Source organism: Saccostrea cucullata, unplaced genomic scaffold (assembly GCF_032062105.1).
Source record: "Saccostrea cucullata isolate Sc308-1 unplaced genomic scaffold, CSIRO_AGI_Scuc_v1 ctg571, whole genome shotgun sequence".
Lineage (NCBI taxonomy): Eukaryota > Metazoa > Mollusca > Bivalvia > Ostreida > Ostreidae > Saccostrea > Saccostrea cuccullata.
The window spans coordinates 167,168-193,896 of NW_026932178.1; the positions used below are offsets into that span (position 1 = coordinate 167,168).

A 26,729-nucleotide genomic window follows, 5' to 3' on the forward strand; every position below is an offset into this window, starting at 1 on the left:
GTCTAAGTAGTTCATTACATGATGTGAATTTATCTTTAACTCAATATGAAGTCGCTATAATACGATGTCAGAATTTCATTACATGATCTGAAAAAATTGTCACATGTGGTCAATTCTTTTACTACTTTATGCCTTCAATATGCTACATGACGACGTGAATCAATTTCATGATGTGAATTTGCCCTTACTTTTTGACAAATCGTTATTACATTATGTCATTGGGTCTTTACAGTGTGTCAAAAATGCTAAGTCTCTTGTCAGCATACATGTATCTTAGGCTATTTCATCTCATATCAGATGTGGAAAGCTCATATCATACTGTGCGCACTCTTCTACATTATGTCGATTCACTATTACGTTATGCGAACACGGGTATCCTCGGCCTTTATATGAGCATAACGTATTTTCCGCATTCCGAAAGCACTAAAAATGGCGGGAGAGAAAACTGTCATAAAATAAATTCTCAGCGATTAAATGATATAAAAACTTTAAGCGAAAAATGATTAACAACCTTGAAATGTGCAAAGCCTTAACACTGCGACTGTGAATTAAAGTCACGCGTCGAAATTCAATGGCGTTTACTTTTATCTGATAATCAAATAAATCAAATATGAGTCGTGCAGCATTTTTTTTCTTTTGAATTGCTTTTTTTTTTTTAATAAAAATCTTAAACTTCTGATCTTACTCAGAACACTGTCATAAGTTTTTTTTAACAGTCTTTTTTAAAGTGTAAACACATCGATCGAATAACACACGTGCACTGGCGGCTTGGGGAAGGGGGGGGTCAGAAATCCCGCCCTACCATCTTTAGTCACCAAAATATACATAAATTTAATAAATTTATTAGTTTTACATTGTAGGACATTGCATTACTTTCACATTAAGTTTAGCTGAATTATATTGAAATTTTTTTTCTATTAAACTATAAAGCCTGCCGGAGAGTTTTTCTGCTTTCCCCCTTTGGTCACCAACTCTATACCGTCCCCCTTCTTTTTTCAAGATACCCATATGCGCCACAAATATGTGCCCATGCATGCTTATTAAGGCATATTCAACTGATTTAGATGAGGGACTGGTAGATTTTTATAACAGAATTCTGGTCTTGGAATGGTTGAAAAAATTACAGTAACTAATTCCGTGACATAGCATTTATTTGAAAGAGGATGTCAGCCAGAAAAAAAAATTATTTACCCGAAAAAACTTGACAAGCCAAAAAAATTTGTCCAAGCCCGAAAATCCTATTTCGGAGAGGGGGGTCCGATTTTGATTAGTCATATATTTTTTTCAGTTATACTACATTACCCCTAGTGGACTATACTTCAACAATCCGTGGGGGTGGGGGCTGTACTTTCAATGAACATTACATTTTCTAAAATAAGGTTATGTCTGGGAAAAGAGGGGGGCTGATATTATGTGTCTATAATTATTCGTCCTACTCAACCCCCCCCCCTCTTACCAGTCATTAAAATACAGTCGTCAACATTCATTATTATACTAGATATACAGCTTTCAGATAATGTAAATGTATTTTCACATCAGGTAATGAACTTTTGGAATCAACATGATAAAGAGTTAACACAATATAAAGATATTTTTTAAATCACATAAGAGTTGACATAACGTAATTATATATCCACATCACGGAATGGAGTTTTGACATAATGTAATAAAGTGTTGATATAATATAAAGATATGTTCACATTATGTTATACACTTTTTATACCACGGAATAAAGCACTGACATAAAGGTAAGATGTGTTCTCCTCACATCATGATGCTCTCGCCGTAATATAAAGATAAATCCATATCACGTAATAATGCTTTGACATAATAGACATATACACTCTCAAAAAGGAATGGACTTTTGACTTCATGTAATGATAAGTTTAATTATAAAACACAATTTACTTGACGTGATGCAATTTTGACCTCACATATTAAAGAAATGAAATAATATAAAGAAACATTCATTTCACGTAATAAAGTTTTAACACAATGTAAACATATTTTCACTTCACATAATGAACTTCCGACTTCAAGTTATAAAGTGCTGACATAATGGAAGAATGTGTTTACTTCATGTAATGCAGCATTGACATGAAGTAAAGATATTTTTACATCACCCCATAAAAAATTGACATAACGTAAAGATATGTTCACATCACGTTATGATAGATTGACATGATGAATGCATAGTTTTATGCTATGAGGCAGTGATGGCGTTCCATAGATGTCGGACAATTTACTCTGGAACCTGAGAGGAAGTTCCCAGTGTGCCACGGAGTCCTTTTACAGCAAACATTGTCCCGTGCAGCCTTTACTAAAAGCAACAGGAGAATTCTATTCAAAATAGAGGATTTCTCTACCTACTTATTTGGACCAATCCGGGACCAGGACTAAAGGACCAGGAACTCAATAAAAAGACATTCTTTAAATTATATATATTTTGTACAATTTTTGGTTAATTTGCTTTTGATTGAATTTTTTGTTTATTTGTTCTTTAATTTTCTTCTTTTGATTTATATTAGTTCATCAGGGTGTATAAAAAGCGTCCTCACACGATTATAACCTCCGAAATAATGACTTTAAATCCATCCTCCGTCTTTACAAACCTTTTTAGAAACGCCGTCTCTTTAGAGCATCATAGTCCAACGCTTTCTCTTGCAGCAGTAGTGCATACACATTCAGTGCACGAGCTCTGAGTAGTTTGCTCAAGTTAACAGCCCAACTGTCGACCTTCCATTTCTGTGCTGCCGCGTACCTTTGAAAACGTCTCAAATAAGAATCAATATCATCCTTAACTTCATCAAATACAGACATCTTTGGAAACTTTGCATTGCTAGAATTTTATGATTTCGTTTCTAACTCCTTTACAGCTAAATTTTCCTCTAATGTTTGAAAAGTTTACATGAATTTACTCTCAATCTCTTCCATACCTTTCTTTTCCTGTAGTTTAAGTTTCTAAATTGTCTTCTTTACTGAGATGATACTCCCTCTCCTGTTTCTCTTTCTCCCTTTCCGCTGCTCGTACCTCACGCTGATGTGCCTGTTGTTGCTTTATAAACTGCTGCAAGTCCGCCCCAGTCAATTTTAGACTCTGCCCATACTCTGCAAGTTCTTTCAATGTCGACATTGTAATAGAACTAAACACTTACTGACTAAACATGAAAAATATTATTAAAATCCAGGAAAACAACATTGATTTTCAAATCAAAAATGAAAAGTGAAAAATCTTTCTAAAAATATATGTATATTAGTATCTCACAGATAAATTAAGAATTATGAATAATTAACTGAATTCATATAAAACAACGCAACGGTAACCTAGCTTTCTCCATTTGGGGCTCCATCAAAAAAACAAGTGCTGACATCTTGAGGTTGTCAAAAATCTTTTAAAAAATTCTTTGACTACAAAATACAACATAAAAAAATATTAAACAAAAATAGCATAAATGTGAATTACAAAAATACAGTTAACTGTACAGACTTATCCCACTCTCACACCAGTTTTTCACGACAGCCGTCGTGCTCTGTTCAGTCAGACACAACAAGATTTTTTTTCTACTTATTTTTTTTTTATCTATAAATAAAATCAATATAAAACAATATTTACAACACATTTATTCCAAAATAATCTACAATAAATATCACTTTAAGTCTATATCCATCCCAGAGTACCACGTGACCGCGTCCTGACACTCCCCGTTTAACGAGAGGAGTGTCAGGTTGGTTTCCGGACCAGGTGACGCTTGTGCAACGTGTCCACACAAAATGGCTGGAATATAGCTGGAGTACGATTGGAACATGTCTGGAACCTTTATTTTAAGTCGCAAGTTACGTATACTAAAAAACAACTACAATTGCACTTATGGCACACCATACATTACAGTACCGCGGTAATTCTAACCGAACACTACTATAAGATAACATTTAGAACACACGATATCTTAACAAAAGTGCTTTTAACCATCAAACCCACAACACCGACTTTATAAGCGGCAAAACAAACTAGATGCTGTCATGAGACAGTAATACCCGCACTAAGGTGTTTGCCTCTAAATGCACACTCCTTCAAATTGGGCTTTACCAAGGAAAAAGTCAATATAATTCAATAATTTACTAAGAGATAGAAATAGAAGAGATAGAAAGAAGGGGGATAAAACGTTTCCCCGAGAATAAGTATTTGTACGTCTTACTGAAATATGTATAGATATTGAATAGATAGATTCTCACACATTTAGTTTTTTCCATTCACCTTCACTATTACTTTTTATGAGTGAATGGTAGAAAATATTCTACTTATTTTTACATATCTTATATATGATATGTAACATGCGAGGTTAAATTTGATATTAGATTCCCGCGATCTTAATTTGGCTGTGTTGGCTATATACAAGAAGGTGCCATTTTTTTTAACTAAATCTTATGAAGGAACTAAAATTTAATTCATTGTTTTATACCCAGCCCAAAAAGGATTTTCAAATTCTTGAAGAAAATTCATTCTACTCTTCGGAAATGCTGCAAATCCATTCAATTATAAGGCTTAATACAGACAGGGGTACCTTTTCAAAGAAAAAAGGACGTAGAATAAAGATATTATTTTCCACAATCTTATATTTTTCCATTCATGTGTGTGTGAATCTTTGCCTGAGAGTGTGTAAAAAGGGAGTGGGGGGGTTAGAGGGACACAACCCTGGAACCCCCCCCCTTTTCAAAAATTGCTGGATCCGCCCCTGGAGCATAATATGCTTAGGTGACCATGTGACCCATGGGCCTCGATCTTATAGGTATTTCATTCTTAATTCGTCCGGTCGACCAGTCTGAAATTTAACAACAGAATTTAATTAATGATGTAAATTAGCCCATAATTAATACTTTTTAAATCTATTTTCTCATATAGATTAACAACAAATAATATTATTCAAATTAGTGCAAAGCGTTTTTGATGATTTTTTCAAAATGTACAAACTTTTTTATATTTGATTAGGCAGAAACACCTTGAAAGCTGCCATATACCCAATCAATTTAGTCAATCCCCAACCCCTCTCCGATCAACACACACACACACACACACAAACGCACCCTATTTGCCTGTTTTTGGAAATAAGCCTAGATGGCAAAGTTAAGATAAAACATCTTTTGTAAATGATAATTTTAAATTTGTTCTTGTACTATAAATGTATCACATTGGGCTTGCGTCACGTACCCAACTTAAGTACTAGTTTTACCATTATCATTTTTAGATTGGACTGCACGTGCAGTACTAGTGTGGTGTACACATCATTGCATATATGTCAGTAGGAATTATTTTGTGTTTTAATTGGATTATGATTCATGAAGTTTACGGGACCTAGCTATAACAGTCGGTAAGTACAAGAGTTGGTATAGATTTGGGTAAAATAGTCTGAAATGCAACTGGTTAGGTTAAAGTTTAAAGAATCAAAGGTCATCCGATGCTGCAATAAGACGAATTTCACATTCTGAAGAGTTATCGCCCGTTATGGACGTTAAGATACAGAATTTTTTTCTGGGAGGGAGGGGGATTTCCAGACCAGAATTTCCTGAGAAGCAAAAAAAAAAAAAAAAAAAAAGAGAAGTTATGGTGGTCTCTGTTTTCTAGGGTGGAGGGCATCCAAAGTCATTTTTATTTGCTTCAGTATATATTATAGTCCTGCATATTCCAGGGGGGGGGGGAGGATCTCCAAATCCACTCCCTGTCCCTGTAATGACAAATGATCATGTGACTCCTAAACAGGCTAGTAGGAAACTTTTTCCATTTGAGTATACATAATTTTTTTTGTGTTATGTTATGTAAATTTAATGGTATAGAGGTTGGGAACCCCTGGAGGTCATCCCCACTCTCCTAATGAACTGGAAATGTTCACAATATGTTAACATGTTAAATTAAATAAAAGTGCATCAATGATAAGATTGCTTAACATTTTATTCATCAACCTATCCTCCTAGAATTACATGATTAGGAATGAAAATCATTCAAAGAGATGGACCACATTAAACTATTTGTATATATAAACTTGTAAAAATGTAAAAACAAGTAGTAGTTTGCATACATGAATACCTATTACCTACATGTAAGGGGGCGCTTATAGGGGCAGGGGCGGTAAATAGGGATTCTACGGAGGAATGTTTAACAAACAAACAAATGACATAAAACACAATATTGATTTGCGTTAAGAAATATGAAGGGGATCAATTTTTCCATCATATATCTTCCTCTCAAGAACAGCAAGGGCATTATTGTCCCCCGTTTTTGGAAAAGGGGGGAACATTAAATCTCATTTGTCTGTCTGAGTCTGTCCATCTTTGACAGCATGTGCATCTTTAATAAATTTAACCTTGGTCATAACTTTTGAATAATAGGAGATAGGGCTTTCATATTTCACATGTTACGATATATATTACCACAAAACTTTGTAAATGTACTATGATTTTTTAACTCAAGTGAGACTTTGATCAAAGTTTTACCTACTTTCAAAAAAAAATAACATTTTAAATTGATCATATTAAAAGAGAAAAGATAGGGCATTCAAATTATACATGTATATTACATGTGAAAAGACTTTTCTAAATACATCATGATGTTTGACTCTGTGACCTTGACCTAGAAGTTTAACCTACTTTTCAAAAATATTATTTTATATAATATATAACTTTTGATTTGAAAAGAGATGGGACTTTCATATTTGACATGTACATTACCTGCAACAAAATATTTACGAGCATGCTATGATTTTTCCCCTTTGACCTAATTTTCATAAATTGACATATGATAGGGGTGCATATTTGACACACAATCTGCCATAAATTATGGCATCCCATTCACTAAAATACAGAAAGCAGAGGACCACAATTCTTTGAATTTGCTTGTATAATCTTGATATGGAACCATCCACATATGTAGGTATGTGTGTAATGAAACTTCACATGATGATACATAGATTACTAATGTAAGCTTTACAATGCTTCACTCTTTTTGACCTTGATATTTCCTGTGACCTTGACCTCACTTTTCTAGAATTAATGTTTAGATCAGTTTTGAATAAACAATTCAAGATACATTATTTATCAAACTTCATATGCTAATACATACTGCTGAGAGCTGTTAATGCATCAACTTATTTTGACCTTATCAAACTTCATATGCTAATAGTAAATTCATACTGATGTGAGCTTTTAAACTGCAACAACGTATTGACCCCGACCTTTCCTTTGACCTCTCTTTTCTTAAAAAAAAATGTTAAGCTCAGTTTTATAAAAACATTCAAGATATTTTTATCAAACATAATATGCTGATATGTATTAGTGAGAGCTATTCAACTGCATCAAAAACTTCACCTTGCGCATTCCTGTGACCTTGACCTCCCTCCTCTTTAATTTGTATTTTGCTTAGTTTTAAAGAAATAATTTAAGACATTTTATGTTAAGCATGCACTTATACATAATTTGGTGAGGATTTATTATCTATATCCAATTTATTTAGATTTTAGTTTCAATTCTAATGAAACTGTTCAAGATATTTTCATCAAACTTTATACTCTAATACAAACTTTCATGTACAGTAGCATTAATCAGTAATATACATCTGGCGGGACATTCATGTCCTATAGACATATTTCTAGTTTTTCAAATCATCACCCCACAGGCTAGGGTCAGGCCACAATTAGGGATCAAAGTTTTTTTCTTTTACACATACACAAACAAACCAATCATTTTCAAAATGATCATGGTTTAAAGCTAATGCATAAAATATTAGGGAAGTTCTTGAAAGCAGGGTGATTAAACATATCAAATATATATAAAAAAAGAAGAAATTTCTACCCCCATTTGATTCCCCCGGGGCAAAATGAAAATTCCGAAACCTTACTGCACATCTACATGACCCCACCAACCATCTCCCAAAAGTTGGTTAGGCTGCTGAGTAAAATGTAGAAGGAGTTCAGGGAAGAAGGGGCTTTTTGCATAAAAAACATCATTTTTTGACCCCCATCTAACCCCCGGGGCAAAATCAACATTCCAAAACCTTACTGCATATCTACATGACACTACCAACCATCTCTTAAAAGATGATTAGGCTACTGAGTCAAATGTAGAAGGAAATTAGGGAAGAAAGGGGCTTTTTGCATAAAAAATGTCATTTTTTTGACCCCCATTTGACACCCCGGGGCAAAATCAAAATTCCGAAACCTTACTGCACATCTACATGACTCCACCAACCATTTCTCAAAAGATGATTAGGCTGCTGAGTCAAATGTAAGAGGAGTTCAGGGAAGAAGGGGCTTTTTGCATAAAAAACGTCATTTTTCGACCCCCATCTGACCCCCCGGGGCAAAATCAACATTCCAAAACCTTACTGCATATCTACATGACACTACCAACCATCTCTTAAAAGATGATTAGGCTGCTGAGTAAAATGTAGAAGGAGTTCAGGGAAGAAGGGGCTTTTTGCATAAAACGTCAATTTTTTGACCCCCATCTGACCCCCCGGGGCAAAATCAACATTCCAAAACCTTACTGCACATCTACATGACACTACCAACCATCTCTTAAAAGATGATTAGGCTACTGAGTCAAATGTAGAACCCATTTGACCCCCCGGGGCAAAATCAAAATTCCGAAACCTTACTGCACATCTACATGACTCCACCAACCATCTCCCAAAAGATGATTAAGCTACTGTGTAAAATGTAGGAGGAGTTCAGGGAAGAAAAGTGTGACAGACGGACGGACAGACGGACGGACATGAGTAACAACAATATATCCGAACTTTCTTTAGAAAGTGCGGGTATAAATAGCCTACGTGCCTACATTATTTAGTACATTGCACAAAACAGAACAATACACGCATGAGTAACTTTACCCAGCAAAACTTGTAAAACAGTAATGAAAAACATCACTTAACTCAAATTCTTATACAATTTTTATATAATTTTACATCTTAAATGAAGTACTCAAAACTTACCTTTAAAATAAAAGGAAAAAGTAGACTTACCCGTAATGGTTACCGTTGAAAACCTACTTATCTACACATTATGGATTTTAGTACCTCAAGCATGTAAAAATCTACGTAAAGGTTTCTATCAAAATCATGATCAGAAGTATGTACAGATGGAGAGTCTCGGGTTATGGAGGACATTTATGATGAAAGGCATAATGAAGGGACTGTCTAGAAGGAAATCGAAAAACTTCTCATACAATTCATATATTCTTTTAAATGGAATGAAAATGGGACAGACCCCCTCATACAACCATTTGAGGATGAGTCTAAAACATACCCAGAAACCCCCAGGAGATTTTGTGGACACCAGTGATGTATTTATAAATCACCCAAGACCTGTTGTCCTCATGTGATAGGAACACAATTAAAATCATCATTCTGTAGTCTATTGTTAATGGTTTTATTGTTGTAAGTTTAGAAATGAAAGAAAGAAAGAAAGAAAATCTCCATTGGGGGCCTTCATGTCTTCTAATCTTATATTCGAATAGTACAAAGTGGCATCCAGTTTTTACTATCTCATAGTACATTATTTTTTACAACACGTGTTTTCACTTGCTCGCTCATCAAAACATTAGAAAAAAGTTTTCATATATATTTGTTTAAGGTCAGACGACACGTTCCTCAAATATATGTTTTGTATCTCTTGGTATTATATTTATAAAATATTATTCATATTTGTAATTCTCTTCGGATCTCTACATTGTTTTCAAAATATTTTTAAGTATAAGTACACCAAAAATTGTTTTATAGGCCATTTCGGAGATTACCCATAAGGGTTATATAAGAAATATGACCCTATGGTATCTTGGCCAAATGCCTGGTAAGGTACCCTAATTTTTTGTGAGGAAACATGTTTTAGTACCTATATTTCAATGACAAATTCTTAGGAAAAATTATATATTTTTGAGGAACGTGTCGTCTGACCTTAAGAACAAGTTTATTTTGTTTAAATTTTTTAAGGTATAACAACTATCATTAATGAATACGGATCAATTCTTAATTATTAATTTTTTTCACAAATTAAGGAAATAATGAAATATATATGTTAATTGTTTTGTACCAGATATTTGGATATTCAATCGTTCAAATGGTAAATTATAATCAAAGATATCAGTCATAAGTTCCTAGCATATGTAAAAATGTGTACCATTCCACCGGGAAATAGTTGCGTCTCCATTTGATGGAAAAATTCTGGACAGTAACGTTAAACAATATACAAACAAATAAACGTTATGTCCGTTATTCTAGGAAAAATTTAAAGATTCTTGAGAATTTCATACATCTTGCAGCAATCAATCAATTACCAGCTGATTTCAGTAAAATTAAAATGAAACGGTTCGTTTTACAAACTTTGTATTTATTTTTTTTTTTTTTTACATTTATTTCTAATGAGAAAATAAATGTTTACAAACTTTATTTGGAAACTGGGATGGAAGGATGGAAGGATAAGAGATAGAAGAAACGAGGAAACAACTCTATTCTGAATTATTTAAAGAGTACTTGCGGGAAAAATAAAACAAAAAAGAGATACATAGAAAAAATGTTTTGTAGTTTTGTTCGAATTTGGCATTCTCCACGATTGTTATGAATAAGTAAACAAAATGTTTCTTGTGATATGAATCGTTAAAATAATGATTCGATGAATGATTGAATGAATGATATGTATTGACATTTATTCTTATTTATCTGTTATAATTATTGTTTGATTTATTGATGTTATTTGGAATTTATTACGATCTGGGTGCAATTGTTCACCTCGTTCCGAATTTCCTTCATGTTTTGAGGAATACGCAACGTAAATAAACCATTGACTGCATCATAAATGCAATTACATAGTACCTAATGTGCTTACCTCTGATAATTTGGATAAATAATAAATCCATTCACTGATAATTAGAGTAAAACCTTATAATTACACTCTGTTTTCATACTAAGCGGCAAAAGCTATAAAGTACATTCGGAACACCTCTGATGAGTGTAATAGTTAAGTGCATCCGAGGATTCTCAGCTCTTTGGCGTTATGGCGCCAAATATCATGCATTGAGTGATTGACGTCATAAACGTTGTAAAGGCTTTATAAACGAGCTCCCAGCGTCTAACGGTCAGACGCCTGCGGTCTCACACACGGAAAGGTCTACCTGACGGACCAACTCCGAACAAGGCAGTCTCCCCATCACAAAGGGTTCTGTTTTAGACAGAGAGACAAACAAATTGACATGATGGGTAATTATTAACCTGAATTTGTTAGCAACGTTTGATTGCGTTATTCATTCATTTTACTCAGAAACAAGTATTGGTCTGAACTCATCGTTATTGTTTATTGTTGAGTAGTATTTACTAAGGCACAAGAAGTGACCTGAACTTGATATTTATAACTCCTGACATTATTACTAACAACAAACTAACAAATGCATGGTGCATTGTACTGAGTTTTGTTGAGATGTTAGCATAACTTTTTGTCCCTATACAATTAGGTGTTTGCTTCATCCTTTGAATGTTAACAAATGCTAAACGCATGGCATTGAGATATTAGTATAACCTTTTGTCCCTATACAATTAGTTGTTTGCTATAACCTGATATCTTATATTAATACTCACTAAGTGAAGAAATCACTATTTCAATCTTTATTCAAGACCTAAAGATATAAGGTCTATTTGTTTATTAAGAAGTTTGTTTAAGGGTGGTTTTATAAATTAACATTTGTTGGAAAGGGTGGTAGGTTTGGTTTTATTTCAGGTGAGGACCGCAGAGCCAAAGAAGAGTATTTTTGTATGTTTATTGAATAAATTCTAATAAAATTTTAAAAACAAACTATATCCTGTTGTCTTTCGTTCAACATTCAGATTAAGGAGCCCCACAATGTTACGCCGCTAAACATATAAAGCCGTAAGTCGTAACAGTTTTATTTGGAAAATATTTATGCACATTATTGTACATGCTGAACCAATCTGTCTCACTTGTGAAATAACTTCCGTATCCAAAATACACAAAATTCCATTTTCTGTTTATAACATTTCCCTAGTTTATGCTCTGCCAACATAAGCAATATTAAGGTTTATGTTGGAATATTTCCTGAAATAATTCTTTCTTTACATTCATGTAAGTTCATATTGAGACTGAAAAAATCGAATCATAGAGTTTAGAGGCTATTATGTCTTTTCAAAGCAATATAATTACATTTAACATGTGACACAAATTCTCGATGGGCATTAAGCAGGTCAAGCAATATTTGATAATGCAGTTAAACATACTTGTAGTTGAATGAATTCTTTCTCACAGATCGAATTCTTCAAAATAACTGTTCATTTTATGAAACTATAAACAAATCAACTTCAGTGGATAAACTGTAAAATATTTCGGATAATTGATTTTGAAGTTCATGAAAATATGACAAATACACCTTGGTCATCAAAATATTTATATTGTTAACTCACAATAAAATCAAATTAAGGCATACAACCCAAACAAATAAATATAATTTACTTAACAAACAAACAGGTTTACCGCCAATTTAGAAGTGGAGAAATATATGCAAGTCTAAACATTCACATAGCAATCCAGCATCGATTTTTTTATGCTCGCTCAAGAAAACATTAGAAATAAATTTTCGTATATTGTGTATAGGAACACATTTTTTAAATATATTTCAATTATCATTAATAAATACAAATCAATTCTAAATTATCATTTTTTTCGCAAATAAATGAAATAATGAAATAAAAGTGTAAATTGTTTTGTTTAGCTATTTAATCGTGTAAAAGGTTAAATTATATTCAAAGATATCAGTCATGAGTTCCGAGAGCATTTGTAAAAATGTGTACCCTTCCACCGCGAAATAGTTGCGTCTCCATTTGAAGGAAAAATTCTGGACAGGAACGTTAAACAATATACAAACAAATAAACGTTATGTCCGTTATTCTAGGAAAATTTGAAAGATTCTTATGAATTTCATACATCTTGCAGCAATCAATCAATTACCAGCTGACTTCAGTAAAATTAAAATGAAACGGTTCGTTTTACAAACTTTGTTTTTAGTTTTTTTTTTACATTTATTTCTAATGAGAAAATAAATGTTTACAAACTTTATTTGGAAACTGGGATGGAAGGATGGAAGGATAGGTGATAGAAAAAAGAGGAAACAACTCTATTCTGAATTGATTAAAGAGTACTAGCGGGAAAAATAAAACATAAAAGAGATACATAGAGGAAATGTTTTGTAGTTGTATTAAAAAATATCTATGCACACTATTGTACATGCTGAAACAATCTGTCTCACTTGTGAAATAACTTCTATATCCAAAATACACAAAATTCCATTTTCTGTTTATAACATTTCCCTGGTTTATGCTCTGCCAACATAAGCAATATTAAGGTTTATGTTGGAATATTTCCTTAAATAAATGTTTCTTTGAGTGCATATTAAGACTGAAAAATTTAAATACAAAGTTTAGAGAATATTATGTTTTTGAAAGCAATATATTTACATTTAACATTTAACATAAATTCTCGATGGGCATTAAACAGGTCTAGCAATATCTGATATTGCAGTAAAACATGCTTGTTGCTGAATAAATTCTTTCTCACAGATCTAATTCTTTACAACTACTTCAAAATAACTGTTCTCTTTGTGAAACTATTAAAAAAATCAACTTCAGTGTATCAACGGTAAAATATTTCTGATAATTGATTTTGAAAATTCAAGAAAACATGCCAGATACATTTTGGCCATCAATAGTATTATATGTTTAACTCACAATAAATCAAATTTAGGCTTAAAACCCAAAACAAATAAACAAAGCGTACTTCCAAATTTTCAAACTTAACAAAACAAACAGGTTATACGGCAATTAAGAAGTGGAGAGATATATGCCAGTCTGGCAATTAAGCTTTCTTTATTCTAGCAGCTACCCATTTAAGAGTCCTTATGACTGAAATACTCACCATTAGTAGGAAGTCTAAGTCCTATAAGAACATGGCATCTGGTCACTAATGTACCCCTTTCAAAAATAAAGAACATTCTTATACACACCTGTACTATAAAACAATGTAGTCATATTTAAACAAATGAATCACTACTTGAATCCCCCCCCCCCCCCCCCAAAAAAAACAGACTTTAAATATCCAGTGAAAGGGACTAATTCTGTTACAGCATAGCTACTGATTGGAATGCTTTCTTTGTATGGTAATTTTAATGTCCTTTTGCTTGCTGATTTAATTCTTGTTATCCATATCCTGGTGATTACTTTGCTGTTTTTTTTGCATAAGTAGGTCAGAGCTGCCGAAATTAGTAACATGCTACCGTAAGTAGATACATGTAAAGACATTTCAGAATGTTGTAGTTAAAAGCCATGTAAGGCCCTGAATAATCATTTGATCTTATATTTCAATTTATATTTACAATTCGAATGATTATTAACCAGTTTTATTTCTCTTTTTCAGATTTTTACTGAATAAAACCTTACCGATCTTGTGATGCTAGTAGGTCTATTCTGATTCGAAGTAGTTTATTGCTAGTTATGCTAGTTCTATCCTTTGCTTGCTGTTGCAGATCCTGGCAATACTGTATTTTGAATACTGATCCTGATGCTAGCTGGATGCCGAGGTTGAATATTTTGTTTATATTGGTCCATGAAACAAAAATAGGTCCCTACAATGCATTTGGTAAGCTCATTTAACTTTTCCAAAAAAAGAAGAAAAACTAGAAAATCACTAAGATTGAATTGTTTTCACCATAAATTGTAAGCATTTTGTTTTATCAAACCTAGACTTCCTTTTAAAATAAAATGATTGATTTCAATTCTACAGAAGATTAAAGATGAAGATAATGACTGAGGACAATTTAAATATAAAAGAAGGCATTCATCTTTGTTATTCTGTCTGTGTTTCATCAGTGGTTGAGGACCTGAGAACATTTAACAAAGAAAACTTCTTGTGCTGTGGATAAATTGGTGTCTGCAGTTTGTCTTGTTCAAACATAGTCAATCGTTGACTTTATTTTTTAAAGATAGCTAGTCATCTGTTGATTTATACCTAGTAATACTTTTGTTAAATATCTCATTCATTTTAGAATTAATAGAATTTTGTTTTTAGATATAATGTCTGTTTTTATATAATAATATCATTAATAGTTCATTTAAATACACAAGATACCTCAATAATCTATAATTTTTTCCAAGGTTTTTTCATAGAGCTCGAATTATGAATACTTTAACATGTGAACTCACAAAAATTTATATCCTTAACCAGGCATTTGTGCAAGATACCAGAGGGTAGTTTTTCATATTTAATGAAAAAACAGCGATCAATTTCCATTCAAGAAGAATTAAGCTAGAAACTGTATTTTGTTGCGGAAGGTTTTTTAGAAGAAAGAGATAAGTTTTTTCCCTTTTGAACTATAACAGTACTGTTAATTGTAGATTAAAGTTTTTCCATGCTGGTTGCATATAAAGCTGTTTTTAGCATTGAAATGTTTTATGCAGGTTCTGAAATATCTATTACATTATTTCTTTTGAATTCTTTCAACGAAGTGTGACAAATACAATTAATGTACTCTGAAAATCCGGGAAAAAAATTGAGCTGATTTTAACGTAAAATTTACACTTTTTTAATATATATGATATGTTCAATATTTACAATCAACAATAAATACAATTTTCTATTCACAAAACTTTGGCAATTTGAATGAACCACTATAACAAGATTAACAAAACAAGTCCTTATCACTTGCATATCAGTGGTTTCTTTTGATATTCATAAAAATCAAAGGACCCAAACTTCAAAACGCAGCTTCGTAAGCTACCTATATCTATTATTTGGCATTTTTTAAAGATGAAGACATAAGTTAATAACAAGGGACCACAGATAAATCTTAATGAGACTTGTTATTTGCAACATGTACCCGTACTTTTCATTTTCTTTTCTAAATATTAAAGATAACTTTGACCCATTTGTTAATTCAGAAAAAGTAAAAGACTTTAAAATAATTTTCTTGCTTATTAAATTCTCAATGCCCGAAAAATTACATCTTATTAGTGCAGAAAGGTCAAATAATTGATTATGCGAAGCAAATTAAAACTTTTTCTTGGTCACAATTTTAAAATGTCTTTTTTAAATAGACTTAGAGTTAATTTTGTTTCATGCTTTAATTGGATAAAAATATTGGATGGAAAACGTCGAAGATGTAATTTTTAATTTTCAATTTAGACACACATTTCAGTGCAAATGGTAATATGAAATGTACTGTAGCGCCAAAAGAAGCATATTAACTCCCTTTGCTTGATTTGCATTTAAATTGAGATATGTATTTAGAAACTAACAATTCCCTTGATAAAAAAGTTTAAGACTTTAATATCAGGATCCAACGTCGTTAAAGCAAGTTTGATTAAAGTTTGTCCAGTGGTTCTGGAGAAGTAGATGAAATATCAACGTTGACGTAAGCAAGGACTGAAAAAGATAAATATTTTATTTAAAAAATGCCCATTTAATTCAGACTTTGCCTAAGGTAAGCAAAAAGTACAATGTTAATAATTTATCACTTATTTATTAGCTTTTCACTTTTGCTCATCACTACATAAATGTGTTTAAATCAGGTTATATTATCGGATACTTCCATTTCTGTTTTTTCCCTATTATAAAATTGATCAGATAATAAACCTTAATGGATCTATCAATACCCTATAACAGTTTTACAAAACATTTCTTGTTTGCTGTTGAGTCAATTGTTGTTTTCAACATCGATGGAAACAAATATTGTCATTGGCTAAACACCACAGCACAGAGGCATACAATTATTTGAAATTACGACAATTTTTGTGATCAAGCTGCATCCACAGAAGAGGAAGCTGTATGTGAAATCAGAAACGTGGCTTGAGACGATCCATTTTGATTTGAATACAGAATCTTGTCCACCATTTTTGTTATGTTCACTACACACATCTCAGTTATCATTCTAATTTAATATATAGACTGAATCTTTTGAATATAAGATAACTATGGCAGATTTGGTGAAGATGTACAATAACCTCGAGTAGAAGGCTGGAAGGTTTTTCTGTTTTATTTATTTAATAGCAGACAACTTAATAACAAGAGTTACAAATATTGCAAAGACAAAAAATTTAACAGAGATTTGTACTTATTTGAAAATTCATGATATATTGAGGCCCTGTAGTTTATGTTTTAACTGAACTGATTAAAAAATATCTGTTGTCGGTGGTCGTTGTTGTTGACATTGTCTAGAGTCTTTTTATTTACACTTTAATATCCTTTTATCTTGAAAACATGGCAAAAAGTATTCTGTGGTAAAGTGGATTCAATTTTGTTCAAATGACGAGTCCCACCCTTTTTCAAGGGGAAGATGATTAAGGAATACATGTAGTAAATATTTGGTGAAATCATTTAAAATTCTTTTTCTCAAGAAAAACAAGGCAACAAGATATTTTTATCATGTTTACCCCATGATACCGACTTTCCCATGGATATCATTTTTTGAATTTTTTTAATATCCTACTGCTGTGATGTCGCAATGTAGTTTGCCATTAAGCGTTTCATGACAGAATTTGTTTTTTACAAAAGGGTGTTATATATGGACACTCTTATACAGAATGTTTCGGAGCATACTCTTAAATATATTGTAAACTCAGCATTCAACAAGATATTGAATGCTATAATTCCCTTGACTTCTAGTAGTTTTTCATTTTAGACTATTTAATATTAGCTTTATAATACATATATTATAAACAGACAGAAATGAAAATAGGATAATTTGTTATTGATAATCTAGATTTTGTGAACTCCTAAAAATATCTTACACTGAAGTTATTAAGGAATTCCATTGACAAACATGCTGTATTCTCATTTCTGTAGCTGTGTTTATTTTTTGAAATGGTTCTTTTCTGAGAGATTGTTGGTATGATTGTTGGTATGAATATAGAGCAGCCTGGAGGTTCCCTGTCGCCTGTTGACAGATCCCCAGAATCTGCCATAATATGTCTCTGTAACGTAAATCTATAAATTGCCCCTGATCATAGTGAACTAGGGTCTGTAGATCATCAAGAGCTTTTTGTGCTCTCATTGTGTCTACGTGTCTGTAGCACAAGATCTCTAGCATGTATAATAGTACAAAGGGTGGGAAACCTAATATACCCCAGCCATTCTGTAGAGCAGACTGTTGCTCTGCTAAGAATTCACTGATGTAATGGATTCTATTGTCAAGTAGGATACCCCATGCTACAGCCTGTCTCATCTTTGTAGACCAGGACTGTCCCCCTACAGCCTCAGTATACATCTCTGTATCTACATTACCCATATACATCACATACGACTGAGATAATTTGACCTTGATCATCTCTATAATAGATAACGTTTCTATGTGTCTAAGTGTTTTGTAATAATACATCGCTATGTGCAGCATGTCAGTAATACAACCAAACTTGGCTGCTAATTTCAGCATGTAACAGGAGGTTTTGTCAGCTCTGTACCTCAGTTTGTTTTTATGTGTGTAAGTTTCCATGTGTAATATAAAAGCAGTGTTCTGAAGAGCAAAAGCTGTATGTCTCTGTAGCCTGAGAACTTGATACTGTGTCAGGAGGGGTAAACCTATCATCTGCTCTATTGTATATAAATATCTTATGCAGCTTTGTATGTCCAGTTCGTTTATTATTTGTATAAGTATTATTGCATCATATAGACATCTATCAAACTCAGCCTCAGAAATCACAAAATGTTCATCTGTACATATGGAGAGGTCGGGGTTATGAAGTACATTTATGATTTGGAGGAAAGTCATAATATAAGATCTAATGGAGGGACTGTTTAGCAGAAATGTTAAACCCGTCTTATACAACCCATACAATCTCATAAATAGTTGATGTTGTGCTTCACCATGAATTTTGCTCAGAAACATGTTGTTTTCTGGAATGAAAAAGTTAGGACAAACTCCCTCATACACCCATTTGAGGATAAGTTTAAAACAGACCCAGAAACCTCCCAGTAAATTTTGTGGACACCAGTGAGGTATTGTATTTTGTTGAACCACCCAGAAAACTGCTGTCTTCATGTGATAGGAACACAGTAATTTATCATCATCACCTACTCCATTGTTAATTATTTCTGTCAAGAACAATTTAAGCAAGCCGTAAGTTAAATATTGACAGTGGTTCATTGCATAGACAAGTTTTTGTTCTGCGAGAGAGAAAGAAATTCTCCATTCAAGGTCTTCATGATTTCCTAGCTTATGTCCAATTGCTACAAAGTGACATCCATTTTTTACTATATCATCAACAACACGAGGCTGAGGCCATGAATGACACCTGTCTATCAATGAGGAGGCAGATGGAGGCCAAAAGTCACTAACAAAACAGACGGCATTATCAAAATCTGTTTCTCCAATTGTTCTAAGGGCACAGGGTCCGTGTTGAGTATAGTTTACAGAACACGCCATCTGTCTGTACTTAGAACTAGATATATAATGTCTGTTTTTCATTCTAACACAACTCCCCTGGATGTCTCCGTACATGGTTGGTGACAGTAAATATAACAAAGTAAATCCTGGTGGACTATCAGAACAGTCACAGAGGATCAGTGTTTGTCTGTGTGTATTGTAATACTGAGACTGAGATAAGTCCCAGATCACACGGTGATTATTTGGCCAAAACATTTCGTCAAAATCTGATCCTTTCAGTCGGAATCCCTCTCTTTGACTTCCACTAAACATTCTACTGAACCCATTACTTCTCACTTGATTTTCCACCATCTCACTGATATCCAACACATCTCTCCTCATGGCCACAAGTTGTAAAGTCCCCACTTTCTGACACAGTCCTACAAACACTGTCTCTGATATTTGTTGTAAGGCCAACTTTCTAAAAATGATTAAAGGGAAATTTTTTCTCTTGTATTATAATTATGTCATGTCTGTAAATCAATAATATAATTTATTTTCTGTTTTACAAACATTCTAGACTGTGCAAAGTTTCTATTTGAATAAAATAAAAATATTCATGAATCACGAAATAAATAGTTGATTAACTAAATCATTAATGTTTCAAAAAAAGATATATAATTTTCTAAAGTTTTTAATTACATGTTATTGTTTTTTTAACAAATGTTTCAATTAAAACAATGGTGAAAGAAAAATGCAAAGAAAAATGAAAAAAAATGTGCACTGTTTCAGATAATCTAGGCATTATTAATTATTTATTGCTGTCATTACAACTTACATTTGTGTGCTTCTTATGGAGTCCATTTTGAAAAATTTCAGGTGCTATACAAAGTTGAGAAAACTTTCCATTCATCTACTTTCAGTTTATAGTTTTCGAGGAACAAGTCTAAAGGTTCAATATAATGATTGGTTATGATACAAGTAATAGACACATGTGGCAAATATACCACGAACTCTTCAACAAAATGTAATTTTTGAGCAGTACCTTCCTTATCTATGTCACTACTAATTATAAAGTAGACCAGTCAAAAATGTTAGATTTACTGTTGTTGATTGGTAATGAGAGGTTTAATTTTGGGTATCAAATATGATCAAATATAGAAATTTGATATCTTGAAGTTGTATTGGAAATGTCTAAGAAATCAGAACTGTTATATAACCTTTTTTATAGTTAGAGAGAGGTTTTATTGGGAATATCTTACCAATCAGAAGTGTTATATATCACCTGGTGTTGACTGGTAGTGAGTGATTTTACTGAGAATATCTAAGATGACTAAGAATCATAAGAACTGTTACATGTTATGTTTTTGATTGGTAGAGAACGGTTTTACTGAGATTATCTAACAAATCATGAGTCTTTCATATCTCGAACTTTTATTGTTTTTCGGTTTGGACAGGATTCTGCCGTGATTATTTTTTATTGAGTGTTCTAAAGATTATGATCGGGGAACCAGAAATTTCTGGGACAAGTTTATAATATCAAGCTTAGATGTGCTGAATGTTAACAAATATATATAAAAAAGTTATAGGCTATACCATTTTTTCTTTCGACACTTCTAGAATTTTAAATTGTTATTTATTACAAATGCCTCTCTAAAGTGTTCTTTTGATTCTTGATTTATTGATTATTGCTGTTTTACGCCAAGTCGGCCATAGTTCGGCGTCATTGAAATTAACTTATAAAAAAGCTTTCATTTATTTTTCATGAACTTGGAATTAATTTGGAATAATACCTGTTGTTTGTCTGAAGTTGATTTTTGATGCATGTACAGTATACACAACTTTATAGCTGAACTGTTGTTTTTCAATATAAAGACATACATTCTCTATAATCTCAATATTTTTCTCTTTGTCATGTACAGAATTAAATAAAGAAAATACATTTAAAAAATCTGCATAATAGATTTGTAAAATAATATGAGATGGATAGTTTATAATTTTTTGTTTGTTATCAATCCTTATTGAAGTCTTTATCTTTATCAATCAAAAGTAAAATGGACCCTTCCTTGGAAGGAATTGGTAATCATTGTTATTTAAAACAAAAATAATGTAAATTTTAATGAAGTAGAAGTCCATTAAATGAATAATTTAGTATTCCAGATAGATTTTATTATTGCTGTACAATTTTTAAGCTGCAAACACGCATCATGTGGCAAAATTTATTTTTGTGATGATCAGTGCTTACCTTACGTGTTTAATGAAAAGATATAATTTTGGTAATGCTATTGGATCTGTATTATATTTCTTGCATAAAGAAATCCCTTTTTTACAAAACATTTTGTTGTTTTTGCATAAACAAAATCTTTCAATCAATATCAAGTATATTTGTCATCGTAAATTGTCTCATTTTCTGCAATACATTTAATTGTGAAATGCTGCTTTAGACCTCAGCGGATTCTGGAGATAAAACAAGCAACTTTCAAGCTGAAAAGTCCATTGAAACAATACAAATAGTGAACAGAGCAAGCAAGCATCCCTAAAAGCATTATAGGTAGTATCGCTTATCATGGAAATCGAGGGATCCGGAATTCATGCATGGAATGTTGATATTATATTTATAACAATGTCAAAATCAACATCGAGAAAGATCAAGGAAGTTGTAAATTGTCTAAAGATTGTTTTACTTTCAAATTCTTAGTGGGACGACCATTTCAGTCTCTCTGCCACTTTGAAGAAAATAACCATCTGATTTTGAAAGCCAATGTCTAACCCTATCCCCACCCCAATCCCTCTACGACGTTATCGAATAATTGGAAGATTTACTAATGTCTTTACCATTTTCCCATATACTCTCATTAAACCATTGCATATATTTTAATCACTACAAAACATACACGACATGCCTTAATATAGAATTAATTTTTTTTTTTAAGCCATCTATTATGAATGTCAAAATAATGATCTATGAAATGAAGGATTTGGAGATAACGAACAGTATTCAATATCAAAGTCCATAAAACAGTACAAAATAGGAACAAAGCAAACGCAGACATCCAAAATATTAATTTACTAAATTATATAAAAATTTAGTACCCTAAATATATATATACATATATCAAATACAAAATATATAAACTTCGTCAAGATACAATTCATCATAATATATACAATTAAGTACATATAATAGGTTTTAGGAATTACAATCACTGAAGTATGAATAGAGTGTTCAGATACAGACACATTTTAACAATAACAGTACAATATACAAAATTGAACTCTTATTATGCTCAAATGATTGTACGACAGCTGATAATGTAATTTTCCACATTACGCTTGAATGTTCGTAGAGATTGAGAGAATCTAATGTGTTGGGGAAGTTTATTTCATAGATGTATACCTGAATATTGAAAAGAGGTCTTGAATAATTTTGTACGAAATTTTGATAATCTAAGATCATAATTAGTTTCAGATCGCAGGTTATAAGAAGTTGAAGACTGAAATTCATAAATTATGAAGATATTCGGGAGTCATTCCACTGAAAATTTTGTATAATAATATGTATTTGTATAGATCAACTAGTTCATAAATTGTTAACTGTTAAGTTTCGCAAACAGTGGTTTAGAAGAAGAATCAGGTCACCTTGAACTGTTCGTACTTTTATTGTGTCTTCATGTCTGCAGCACAAGATCTCTACCAAGGAAATGGTATAAAGGGTGGGACAAAAATTCAGGGAATCAATTCCTCGATGAAATTGATTCCATTTTCAAGTCTGATATCCCATGCTACAGCCTGTCTTATTTTTGTAAACCTGGACTGCCCCCATACAGCATCAGTATACATACTTAGACCTACAATATTGAACATCACATATGGCTGTCCTAATTTGACCTTAATCATCTTTGTAATAGATAAAGGTTCCATGTATCTAAGTGTCTTGTAATAATACATGGCTATGTACATCATGTCAGAAATACAATCTAATTTCAGCATGTGAAAGGACGTTTTGTCAGCTCTGTACCTCAGTTTGTTCGTAAGTGTAAATTTAGGTTTCTATCAAAATCATGATCAGAAATCAGAGTATGTTCATCTGTACAGATGGAGAGTCTGGGGTTATGTAGGATATTTATAATATAAGGCATACAGGAGGGACTGTCTAGAAGGAAATCAAAACACTTCTCAAACAATCCATAAATTCAATTAAATAATTGATATATTCTGACGCCCTGGATTTTACTCATTAACATACTTTAATTTGGAATGAAAAATTGGACAGACCCCTCATACAACCATTTGAGGATGAGTTAAAAACAGACCCAGAAACACACTAGAAGATTTTTTTTGACACCAGTGAGGTATTGAATTTTACAAATCAACCAAAACTCGCTGTCCTTGTGTGATAGGAACACAATTAAAATCGTCATTATGTAGTCTATAATGGTTTTATTGTTGTAAGTTTAGAAAAGACAAAGAAAGAAATTCTCCATTTGTGGCCTTCATGTCTTCTAATCATATGTTATATTACTACAGAGTGGCATCCAGTTTTTACTATATCATAGAAAACTAAACACCACACTTTTCCCATCACCTGTTTTCATTTGATTGTCTACCATATCATTATTGTCCTTTACATCTTTACTCATGGCCACCAGTTGTGAGGTCCCTACTTTGCGACACAGTCCCACAAATACTGATTCTTTTATATGTTGTAGGGATTGCTAACTGACAATGTTTTACGGAAATTTTATATTTTTGTCTTACATGAATGTCACTTTTGTAAATCAGCAGTATAGTGTACATTTATTGACTGAGTTCGAGGGCAAAATGCGTTTTTTCGGACCTAAAAACCAAATTGTTTGCTTGAGGCCTTTATACCTTTCATTTTATTTTTTGTCATGCGTGTATTTTGTACTGTCGTCCGTGATATAACATTAAGTCAGTCATCTTTGAACGCCAACGAATGAAAATGAGATAAAGATCCGCCTAATCTGTTACGTAGGCGGTCCAACATCTCACTAACTGGTCGAACATCTCACATAGCGATCCAACATCGATTTGTTTTGCTCACTCAACAAAACATTGAAATAATTTTTCGCATATTATGTATAGGAACAAAATTTTTAAATGTATAACAATTATCAGTAATAAATACAAATCAATTCTAAAAATTTTTTTTCGAAATTAAAAGAAATAATAGTGTAATTTTTTTTGTACCAAATATGTAGATATTTAATAGTTTAAAAGGATAAATTATATTCAAAGATATCAGTCATGAGTTCCGAGAGCATATGTTAAAATGTGTACCCTTCCACCGGCGAATAGTTGCGTCTACATTTGATTGAAAAATTCTGGAGAGGGACGTTAAACAATATACAAACAAATAAACGGTATGTCCGTTATTCTAGGAAGATTTTAAATATTCTTATGAATTTTATACATCTTGCAGGCCTCAATCAATTACCAGCTGATTTTAGTAAACTTAAAATGAAACGGTTCGTTTTACAAACTTTGTATTTATCTTTTTTTACATTTATTTCTAATGTGTTATAAAATGTTTTCAAATTATATTTGGAAACTGGGATGGATTGATGGAAGGATAGGGGATAGAACAAACGAGGAAATTACTATATTTTGATTTATTAAAAGAGTACGAGCTTTATAAATAAAACAAAAAAAGATACATAGCTGAAATGTTTTGTAGTTTTATTTGGAAAATATTTATACACACTATTGTACGTGCTACGAAACAACCTGTCTTACTTGTGAATAACTTCCGTATCCAAAACAAAAAAATCCATTTTCTGTTTATTACATTTTCCTGGTTTATGCTCTGCCAACATAAGCAATATTTAAGGTTTATATTGGAATATTTCCTGAAATAATTTTTTTTTATGTGCATATTACGACTGAATAATTGCATATGAATGTTTAGAGAATATTATGTCTTTTCAAAGCAATATAATTACATTTAACATGTGACACAGATTCTCGATGAGCATTAAACATGTCAAGCAATATTTGATTATGCAGTAAAACATGCTTGTAGCTGAATGAATTCTTTCTCATAGATCGAATTATTTACGATTATTTCAAAATAACTGTTCTTTTCATGAAATTATAAAAACAAATCAACTTCAGTGGATTAACTGTAAAATATTTCGGACAATTAATTTGAAAATTCAAGAAAACATGCCAAATACACATTGGCCATCAATAGTATTATATGCTTAACTCACAATGAAATCAAATTTAGGCATACAACCCAAAACAAATAAACAAAGCCTACTTCCAAATTTACAAACTTAACAAAACAAACAGGTTATTAAATGATTGATTTCGATTTTTATACAGAAGATTAAAGATGATGCTTCCTTTGATAATGAATTTTAAGGACAATATAAATCTAAAAGAAGGCCTCCGTCTTTGTTATTCTATCTGTGTTTATATGGTTGAAGGCCTGAGAACATTTAACAAAGAAAACTTCTTGTGCAGTGGATAGATTCCTGATGCTATGTCTGCAGTTTGTCTTGTTCAAACATAGTCTAAATTGTAAGCATTTTGTTTTGACTTAATTTTTTAAAGATAGCAATTAAAATTTAGTCATCTATTGATTTATACGTAGTAATACTTATGTTAAATATCTCATTCATTTTATAATTGATAGAATTTTGTAATTAGATATAATGTCTGTTTTTATATAATATTATCATTAATAGAGCTTTAAAGACAGAAGATACTCTCCTCAATAATATATACTTTTTTCCAAGGTTTTTTCATAGAGCTCGAATTATGAATACTTTAACATATGTACTTACAAAAATTTATATCCCTAACCAGGCATTTGTGCAAGATACCAGAGGTAGTTTTCCATATTTAATGGAAAAAAACAGCGAATAATTTCCATTCAAGTAGAATTAAGCTAGAAACTTTATTTTGTTGCGGAAGGTTTTTTTTTAGAAGAAAGTGATCAGTTTTTTTTCCCTTTTGAACTATAACAGTACTGTTAATTGTAGATTAAATTTTTTTTGATGCTGGTTGCACATAAGCTGTTTTACGCATTGAAATGTTTTATGCAGGTTCTGAGATATCTAATACATTATTTCTTTTTTATTCTTTCAACGAAGTGTGACAAATAAAATTAATGTATTCTGAAAATCCGTGAAAAAATTGAGATGATTTTAACGTAAAATTTACACTTTTTTAATATATATATGTTCAAGATTTACAATCAACAATAAATACAATTTTCTATTCACAAAACTTTGGCAATTTGAATGAACCACTTTAACAAGATTAACAAAACAAGTCCTTATCACTTGCAGTAAATATTTCAGAAA

General features: G+C 31.9%; 2 protein-coding genes across 2 annotated transcripts in view; one reads left to right on the forward strand and one right to left on the reverse strand.

Moving 5' to 3' along the window:
• LOC134234595 (elongation of very long chain fatty acids protein 7-like) overlaps positions 1–26,729 on the forward strand; it is a 216,358-nt gene that overhangs the window by 140,796 nt on the left and 48,833 nt on the right. The gene's annotated exons all lie outside the window — the stretch shown is intronic.
• LOC134234582 (uncharacterized) lies at positions 17,821–20,308 on the reverse strand. Its single transcript, XM_062716660.1, has 2 exons — positions 20,234–20,308; positions 17,821–19,905 (listed from the first exon to the last, which is right to left on the reverse strand). The coding sequence occupies exons 1-2, from the start codon at positions 20,306–20,308 to the stop codon at positions 17,821–17,823; spliced, it is 2,160 nt and encodes a 719-aa protein (XP_062572644.1).